The sequence below is a fragment of the Juglans microcarpa x Juglans regia genome, chromosome 5S, assembly GCF_004785595.1.
Source record: "Juglans microcarpa x Juglans regia isolate MS1-56 chromosome 5S, Jm3101_v1.0, whole genome shotgun sequence".
Lineage (NCBI taxonomy): Eukaryota > Viridiplantae > Streptophyta > Magnoliopsida > Fagales > Juglandaceae > Juglans > Juglans microcarpa x Juglans regia.
Genome location: NC_054603.1, coordinates 2567735 through 2577622, shown reverse-complemented (window position 1 = coordinate 2577622; position 9888 = coordinate 2567735). Strand labels below are relative to the sequence as shown.

The window sequence follows — 9888 nt, the reverse complement described above, 5'->3', positions numbered from 1 at the left end:
GCTCGATGTTCAGTATTTTTTTTTTTTGAAGGATACTTAGTAAATCTGTTATGGAATATATATATATCCATATATGTAGTCGCTCAAAGTTCCCAAAAAATAATAGTTGACACAACGTCACCTTGCAAGTATATTATTGGTTAAAAAGGTGTCATGCTTCATCAAACTCGACCTAAGTTTAGATCATATATTCTTACTTATCAAAAAAAAAAAAGTTTAGGTCATATAGATCTTTCCATGAAAGAAGAACGAACGATAAAACAAAGCATCCTCTTTTGTCTACCATATTTCCCCTACACAGAGAGAGAGAGAGAGAGAGAGAGTCCACGGTACGCATTAGATTCATAATCAAGAAGACATAATTTACGCAAAAAGAATTTTATTATTTCATCTTTTCATGTCAATAAAGATATGAAAAAAATAACAATCCCTCACAAAACCATGGAAATCAAGCCAATCTCTCTAGCAGACTCATCTAGAGTATAATGTTCACTGCTTCAAAAGAGCGAGAAGAGAGAACACAATGGAGAATCCCATTACAACAACAGAAACCGATGCAGAACACCCGGCACCGGGGTCCATCGATGGCGCGGGCGACGGCGACGTATTGCTACCCTGCGCCGATGCCTTAGCAACAGCCATCGAAAATATGACAACCGCGAGGACAAGCGTCAAGGCCGTGGAGTTTCGAACTTGTGCCATGCTCAAGGACGAAGAAAGGTTTCTACAAATAAACTCAAAATTGCGAGCTGAAATGCGAGTTTGGAAGTAGGGGCCGGATATGATATCTATATATATAAGAATGTCGATGCGGCGCATGGGACCCAGGTTGTCGCCATGGTTAGCAGGACAGCTTCGAGTTTTGGTGGGGGTGGCCATGGGAGATGGCGAAAACTGTTCCGTGGCCATGGTCGGCGCGGAATATGAGACGGACACGTTGCATGATGTGGGTTGGCATTTGGATGTAAAGTCGGTTGGCACATTGGCTGCTGTGCCAAGGTGTGGCTGGGAACAATAGACCATACCTACCGAACAGAGCTCCATGTGGCAGAGCACATGGTTTTGAGCTTAAGGAGAGACGTAGGAGATGACGAGGTCGAGTTTGAGTTTTAGCACTTTGTTTTTGCCCTTGTGTATAAAACCAGATCATTTCATTTTATCTTAAAAATTTTCATAATTTTATCTTCAAATATTATTTAAATACAAATATTTTTCAATTTAAAATCATCTACTTATTCATATAATCATTAGCCAGACATTACAATTTGTCCAAATTTTTAAACAAAATACAAAAAACTAATACATCTTTTTCAAATTTCAAAACAAAAATTATATTCTAATAATATTTTGACTTTATAATATTTTTATTCAACTTTTTTTCTCTTATTTTTTAAAACCAAATAAAATATTAAATATTTTAATTCAAACTATTTCATTTTATTCACATAATTCTTATCTAATATCATTATCTAGACGAACCTTAAGATTGAATATTTGGGACAATTTAAAACCATGTTTGAGGCAATTGTATCCTTAATTTCGTTTGTTTCATCAAGGCTCGTTTCAATATTTGTATTATCTTATAATTTTGTGAATAATAATAAAATAATATGAGTTAAGATGTTTTATTAGATTTTAAATAAGAGTTAAATAAAAATATTATAAAGTTAAAAACTTGTTTGGATATTATTTTTTAATATTATTTTTATTTTAAAGTTTATAAAAGTTGTATTATTTTTTGTATTTGAATAATAATCATGTAATAATTAGATAAAAAAGTTAAAAAGTTAAAAATTAAAAAATATTTTATATTTAAAAATAAAATTATCAAAATTTTGAGAATTCTGTACCTCTCTCTATGTCCAAGCCATTGAGGTTTTCAAACAAATGAAAAACGAAAAAATAAACAAAAATATAAATGGTTTATAACTTTACAGCAGAAACAAGTTAAGAAACAGGTCACATTATTGCCGGACAAAGTGGAGTTGTTTTTTTCTTTTTTCTTTTTTTAGTCAATCGATAATTTGCCACTCTTTTAATTTTAAAAAAATAATAGTTACAGTCATTAATGTATAAGCGTCATGTAATTATTTAAAAAAATGAATAAATATTAGATCCACATAAAAAAAAATTAATTTTTTAATAGTGGACTCCACTCTTTTTCAAAGCGACTGTATGATACTTGCGCATTTCACGACTGAATGTAGCATTTCTCTTTAATTTTCCTTCGGCTCAGATGACAATATTTTCCACGGGGGTTCATCATCACACGATTTTTGTATCTGACTAGGGAATAGGGACAATACGTGAGAAAACTTCCCAAGGCCAATTTAGTTAGCCCAACTGTATGTGCAATTTCGCTGGCTCCTGATGTAGTCAATTATGAACAGCAAAGGGATATATACGATGACGAGGACGAACATCAATGCTTTGGAAATATATGGATCTATGCCCGAAGGAACTCTAAATGAGGATATATACTCACACCCCTGTAGGAATCTTTGGAAACATTGAATGGGACCATTTTAGTCCTCATGCGTCCGTGGATATCATGGTGAGGACCAGAAATGGCATATTCTATCATGTCAAGGAGACCTCAATGATGTTAATCCATTGAATTATGCCAAGCCTGTTTTTCAATTCATGCTGCTGTCGAGGAGGTCGGAGAAAATAATTATGTTCATAGTTACTAAAGATGCTGAGGAGACCAGATTGTTGGCTGCAAGTTGATACATTTACCATATGATGTCTCTTTGCATGGATGAATGGTCGAATTAATGGCAATGAAGTTAGTAGCAGAAGTGTAAATTTCAGTTTTGATGTAATTAATTGACATAAAATTAGGAGTGGAAGTGTAATATTCGACTGTGATGTAACCAAAAGTGATGTTGAAGATTCACTTTGCACATGGCTGTCCAGAAGATTTATCATAATACCATGGATAGTACAACTAATCTTCTAGAGTCTAGACGAAAAAATCAAACTACAGTCTAATATATTTTGGCTAAAGTGCTTCCAAACGAACAAAAGGATATGATATAATAAACAGTCCAATGCATTTGCATGCAATGAAGATTTGTAGTCAGTGACAAGTACTGCTGACCAGTTTATGTTACCGGTGACGGAAACTTTATGTTCGTTCTCATCAAAGACAATAGTAAGTTGACAATCTGTGCTATATGTTATTCCAAGCCTCTATCTTCAATCAACACAACAATGCGGATGATTTACACATTATTTTAACACGTTCACTCAAATATTCTTATGGTGATTAATAAGTTCTGCCAATCACCTCTAAAAATTAGTTTCCTCCATTAAGTTTTTGGGCAGACATGAGGCTCTTTGTCAACCAAATTGCTGTTTCTCTCGATGAGACAGTTTCTTCTCCAAATGGTCTTAGCACACCAGCAAGCTCGTCAAGTTTGTCCTGCTTAAGTAGCTGAGCACATAACTCAAGCAGAGACTCAAGGGCATCAGCTCTTTGCTGGCTTGGATTATCCCACTCACTTTTGATTTCATCTCCACCAATTGCAGTGAGTGTACTGACTAAAGAGATATCACTAGGTGCCTGATTATGTACACGAGCATCATCTCTCTCGGTCTGCATGGAACAACTTAGGTTATTTGTTTTTGCTCTTACTTTATCTTTACGTGGAAATGTGCCATTATTTTCAGAGAATGTGCAGTCCATGTTATAGCCTTCTGTGCATGCATCATCACTTTCCGTCCTTAGTATAGTTCTAGATTCTAGATCAGGTTTATGTTCAACAATCTCCCCAGCCAAAGATGAACTTTCATCATCGAGGGACCCAACTTTATCAGTGCATCCTGCATTTGACATTGTCACTTTTCCACAATCCCCTGGTTTATCAGACTTGCCCTCTACTTCAGCTTTATTATCGGGAACTTCATTCCCTGGTTTACCAAGCTTGCTCTCTGCTTCAGCTTCTTCTTGAACTTGGTTGCAAAGTTTCCCTGGTTTAGCACACTTGGCCTCTGCATCAGATTCTTTATGAATTTGGTTGTAAAATTTTTCGTCTTTTGTGCTCAGAGTCTTGATATCAACCTCTTGCAATTGATTAAAATGTTCACTGGTTTGTTCCATTTCCTCATTCTGACAATTCAGTGTTCTCTCCAATTTAATCTCATTGTTGGTTTTTCCCTTTTCAGGTGTATTTCCAACATCTGCTTCACCATCTCCATTGCACACAGATGCTTCAGAACCAGTTGACTCATCTGTTGAAATATTGGCGGATATTTCAACTGTATAGCTAGTAGGATCTACCTTCTTGGTCTCAAGGTTGTCTTCTGCACTAGCTGTCAGTGTTGGCTTATCACTGTTGGGCAATTTACTTGGCTGTATATCAGTTTTACTCTCAGATGGATGAATACCTTCAAGCCGGTTCGGTACTCCATCTTCTTTTTCTATGTTGTCTTTGGCACTGCTAGGTCTGTTAGATAATGATTTTCTCGTTCCCTTCTCCTTGGAACCCTCTATGGGCTTGATTGGTAGAAAAACTGAAGATGTATTACGGCAACGGAGGAGATATGGTTGTAAATGAGGATGTCTCAAAAGTTCTGCTGCCTACAATTGTAGAGATGCACGGGTAAAAATGGATCACGGTATTCAAATAGAACCAGAAATGAGGGTAGGTTGACCTGAACTCACCGTTGGTCTGTGTTCTGGGTTCTTCCGCAGCATACTCTTGATAATTTGTTTCCTGTAAGATGTAAGCCTTTTGTTTCAACTGAAATGTGCAAATTGAATGCAAAATTCATGACATACCACTAGGCGGTCACTTACAGTGTGGAGGAATACACAATTGGGAGTGGAGAAATGGAGGATCTGTTTATTTTATTGATGAGTCCTGCCATGTCCTGTTAAATTGAGCACTTAATGGATCTGTTTCACTTATGAAATGTTTATCGAGTACAAAGGAAAAATTTATGTCTGATCATTTATTGCAGTACATGTGGCTGAAGCTTAAACTTACAGGAGCTCTAAATGCTGGTTGATGAGCAGCAATTTCAAACATACAGCAGCCTGAAAAATAACCAAGCTGTTATTCCTAGGCTCCTAGTCAAGATCATGGCCACAGCTTTGTTAAATTAGAACAATGCTTCCACTATTCTTACCAAGCGACCATATATCAGATTTGTAACCATAAGGAATGTCTGCAAGGAGTTCAGGACACATGTAGTTGGGAGTTCCAACGACCTATATAAAATCGCAAAGCCACTTAGCATAACCATTGATAGTTGATGTTCTAGAGATGACAAACGTCAGTGAAACTTGGGCAGGGCATTGTGCTACAGTATAGGGCCTTAAGACAGCTTAGAATTCCAGACATCACAAACATCCAGGAAACTAGGGCAGAGCAGCGTGCAGCAGTAATAGGGTTTTACAATCGTATTGTAGATTGCTACATTGACAATAAGTGAAAAATCAGCACACCAAATATATATACAAGTTCATACCGAGGAAGTAAGGTCTTCTGCGTTGAGTAGTTTTGCGAGTCCAAAGTCACCTGTACAGTCCATGTAAGATATACATTGATTTAGAAGACATGAAGATATGGAAGCCAAACCTGATGCGGGAAATAAAAGTCTGCTCCATTAATAATCATTATGCCTTCGTACCAAGCCGGATGTCATTCTCCTTTGTAAGGAATATGTTGGAACACTGGAATTCAATAAAGTGTCTTTTAGTACACAAAATTAGGATCTTTTGATTTTCAAAGATGGATACCATATAATACCTTTAGATCTCTGTGAAGTACACGATTGGAGTGGAGGTAGTCCACAGCTAGCAACAACTGGGTCAGCCATTTGCAGAGCTTCTGAAAAATGGAACAGATAAACAATAAGGTGTAGGAGCAGATTACCTAGCCGAAGTACATACAAAGGACTTACAGATCATGAAATCTTGCTGATTACCTCCTCTGGGAAAAATTTTCCTCTAGCTTTTTTTATAATTTCAGCCCTGCTCCAGAGGGGAAAACATCAATCATTCACAGGTAGCATTCTGACTGTCTTTCTATTTTTAACATATTATTTATTTACTAGAACACATTCTGATACACCACCCAAAACCTGTATAAAATGCTAAAACACAAATGGATGTTACTTACATGTCTCCTCCTTCACAATAGCCAGTTACAATGCATATGCAGTCTCCCTACAAACAAAAAACTCATGATCATGAATGAACCAAGTCAGAAATAATCACAATAACGACAGATTTCTACAAAATTGTAGGCCTATCATGTCAGCTTGAAGTTATCCGATATTTTGGAATAAAAATGACATTCACCTTGTCTACCCAAGCATCTTTGTACTCCACAACATATGGGTTATTTAGTTTCGCAATTAAGTTCATCTGCAACAGAAATAGAGGAACTGTCATTCATGAGAGGCAAGTTATTTTAATGAGAATTTCAGTTGATAAAGCCTGCTTGGCACCATGCATGGGAGTTTGAGTATAGAGGATACTTCTTGTATAATTGATGGACAAAAGAATATACAAATATGGAAGTTTACTTCCTATGATCAACTCCAAAAATAGAGTAAAGACATATTAAGCCGCATTGCCCAGAGGACCGATGAAATGAAAAGTATAAAACCCATGTGGGGTAGACTAGTAAGAAGCACATTACAACACAATCCTTTCATCGGCTATCAGAAATTTAGTGCAAATGTTGTGTATAGTGACCTCCTGATGTGCAGTCCGTTTGAACTTCTCCGTTTGTTTAGCCAAGCGAATCTTCTTCAACACATACCTAAACAAAGCAAATAATTAAGAAGATGGAAGTTAAAAACACAAACTAACCCTTCTTTTTGTTCTGACTGGAAATCTTGAATTCTTAATTTTGTTTTCCCCTCTTGGGAGGAAGTTAACTCCCTGGATATGAACTATGATACCGTTATATTCAGTCATTAACTACATAGTTAGAAAGGAATTTTTAGCAATTGACGATCCTGTAGATACGAACCACGGAATTGAAGAACAGTTGCGTTGAGAAAGAAACGAAGTTGAACAGAAAATTGTTCTTACTTCTTTTTCTCAATCTTATGGAGAACCAGAAACGCAGCGCCAAATGCTCCTCTTCCTATCTGCTCTATCACTTCGTAGTCCTCCAACGTTGACTTTGAATCACCATTGTCGGTCTCCATGTGGAGCTTCAGAAGCTGAAAGTTAAGTCCAACTTCAGAGACAGATCCAACTAGTTATATCTACTAAATTTGTAGCCATTTCAGGCATCAAAGATACATAATTGAAAGAAATATAGAAGTTGAAATTACGCCCCCCCCCCCCCCCCCCCCCCCCCCCAAAAAAAAAAAAAGAGGACTAAAAAGAGATCGAAGGCAGATATGAGTTTGTACCTTGGTTACACAGAAAAAAGTCTTCTGAGCTTCTTGAGACTATTGAAGTTCCAGAAACTGCAAGGAATCCTTCCTATAGCTGAGAGACATAAAAATCAGAAAAGCCACATTCCATAATGATGATATAACACCACCTTGTCAGAGAAGAGAGAGGAGGAAGGGAAAACGCAATTAAAGTCATCTACCGCTAATATGATAATTGAAAAGTTGATCACTTACCAAAAAAGTTGGGAGAGATGTGGAAAGACAAGCTTAATTAATGCAACATTTCAACTCATAAATAATACACAACTGAAAATAGCTGATTACCTACCACAAGAGAAAAGGTTAAGAAGAGAGAGAGAGAGCTTGAAAGCCAAACGTTGAAGTGACAGATACAGAAAACCTACAAAAAAAGCAAAGGTTTTGCTTGCATTCACAGATTCATGGGATCGATCAGAGCACCCACACTACTAGAGAATGTTTTCCCCCCCGAGCATGCAGGTGTGTTGTCACCGTCCTTGTAACTCGAAAATCTCACTCGACTCTGGACTTAGCTTACAGATAGGGTCCTCCACAACGTTTCACACTGTCCTTTGCGCAGCTGTGCTACCCAGCAACGGGTATTCGTGGGTCAAACTTTTTATTTATTTTTCGAAAAAATGGTAGGAATTGGCAATTAAAAACAAGCCTAAATAACGAAAAGTTGAGTCAAAAGTTGGAGATGCATCTTTGGGTGTAAACATGGTGGAGCAAAACCAATCCCCAATGAAATCAGGTGGTCGGGCAACAGTACCAATAAAAAATCAATTCCAAGTAGGCGGCCAAATCCTCATTGGTAGCTAAGGCTTGCTGAACAATATCTTCTTCCTGTGTGGGGTTGGGTACAATTAACAGCTGTTCTGTACCTTAAATTAAGGAACAGATGAGATTATAATTTATAAATTGGGGAAAAAATGACATCTTCGCTTTCATGGTGGACCACAAAGTAAAGGCATAACGTCGTCAGTATAGTATGTGACGGTTTTGGTGAAGACGTGGAAAATGTGTTGTATGCTATATTCCTTCTGCAAATGACCGACGCTCTTTTCTTTCTCTACGGGGTTTCTTTAGCTAGATGACAAGCTATTATTGCTAAAAGACACAGAAAAAAAAAAAAAATCTTGCTTGATATTTATACAATCTGCCCCGATACGAAGAGCCATACCAAGGTACCAAAGAATCCTCGTCGTATCATTTTTCAGCAAGCTTGCCGTTGCAGCTAACAAAAATCTTCATAATTTTTTTACCCTAAAGTAAACCGTAGCTGTAGGAAAGGGACGGACTAAATTGTGGTATAAAACTCTAAACTCGAGAAGTGAATATTCAGAAATGTTGTTATTCATCTAATTTTTGTTATGTTCAATCTCATTTGTCACATTTTAAGCAATTATCCATTTTAAATAGTTAAAATATAAAAGTATTATATCAACAAGTATAATTAAAGAGTAATAATTACGTTATTTTTAAATTCATCCTCGAATATCCACTTCACAGACCCACCAAAAAATCTTAAAAAATAAAAATTAATAATAAAGGTCATCTAGTAATTTTTTTCTTTTTTTGTCAACCCATAATAAATATATATATATATATATATATATATATATACACACATACAAGAATTCTATATATACAAAGAGATTACATAAAATCAAATTTATAAATTGATGTGATTTAATGTAATTCGTTAGATCTATTTTATAATAAAAATAAATTTATAATTTAACACCATACTAATTTATAATAATTTATAAATTTATTTTTATGTAATACTTTTATATATATGAAGTATTTATATAAATAAAGGACTTTTGTTTTGTTTTTAAAAATAAATAAAGGAACGCACTTTCCCAGGCACGGAGGTATGGGTGAGGTTTGCAATGAGACATATTTGCCTAAAGCTGGAGGCCAAACCACCGTCACGAACCTATTAGCCGTCACTCGCTTTGGAGTTGGAACGAGGAGAGCCCCCAATCAAAAGAAACCCAGCAAAGAAAACGGTGCCCCTTTGATAATCGAGGTTGGCGCAATTTTCTACTGATGCCGAAAAAATTAAGGACAGAAGATGAACAGCAAGACACAAGAAAAAGAAGTTAAAAACCATTGGCAACACCAAGACTTGTTCAACGTTTTCGCCGTATTTTAGATAGAAATACTTGGACGGGAGTAGCGTGGTAGTTCGGGCAACCAGCCTTGGAATGATGACCTGTAACTACCATTTTCAACAGTTTTACAATTATCATTATCAATCATTCGTCACACAGCGCAATAATTTAAAAGGCCTCAACATTATTTCTCTCACCAATAAAGACACCACACCAATATGGGACAGTAACGTTGGATATCTATCGACCAAGTAAAAACCCCGACATCCTTAATTCACTACGTATCCCTGACTAGCGAAAGTTGTCATGGCAGCAACAGCATAAAAGGTTTAAACTAGCGAAACTAGCTAATGGGTGAAGTAGTTTCCATTTTCTTGTC

The 9888-nt window shown here is 36.4% G+C and overlaps 1 protein-coding gene across 4 annotated transcripts; it reads right to left on the bottom strand.

The window, feature by feature from the left end:
* Positions 1-3013: 3013 nt before the first annotated feature.
* On the bottom strand, positions 3014-8133 carry LOC121268367 (serine/threonine-protein kinase Nek6-like). 4 transcript variants are annotated; one of them, XM_041172607.1, is made up of 16 exons: positions 7773-8133; positions 7603-7692; positions 7384-7462; positions 7055-7188; positions 6713-6779; positions 6314-6379; positions 6132-6178; positions 5938-5983; positions 5760-5840; positions 5641-5683; positions 5479-5528; positions 5137-5218; positions 4995-5044; positions 4805-4878; positions 4670-4721; positions 3014-4585 (listed from the first exon to the last, which is right to left on the bottom strand). In XM_041172607.1, exons 4-16 carry the CDS (start codon positions 7171-7173, stop codon positions 3302-3304), a joined length of 2061 nt encoding a protein of 686 aa, XP_041028541.1. In that variant the 5' UTR covers positions 7174-7188; positions 7384-7462; positions 7603-7692; positions 7773-8133; the 3' UTR covers positions 3014-3301. The 4 variants fall into 4 exon arrangements, with proteins under 4 accessions (XP_041028541.1, XP_041028540.1, XP_041028538.1 ...); XM_041172606.1 differs by lacking the exon at positions 7603-7692 and having other exon boundaries at positions 7697-8133; XM_041172604.1 differs by having other exon boundaries at positions 7384-7692.
* Positions 8134-9888: the final 1755 nt, after the last annotated feature.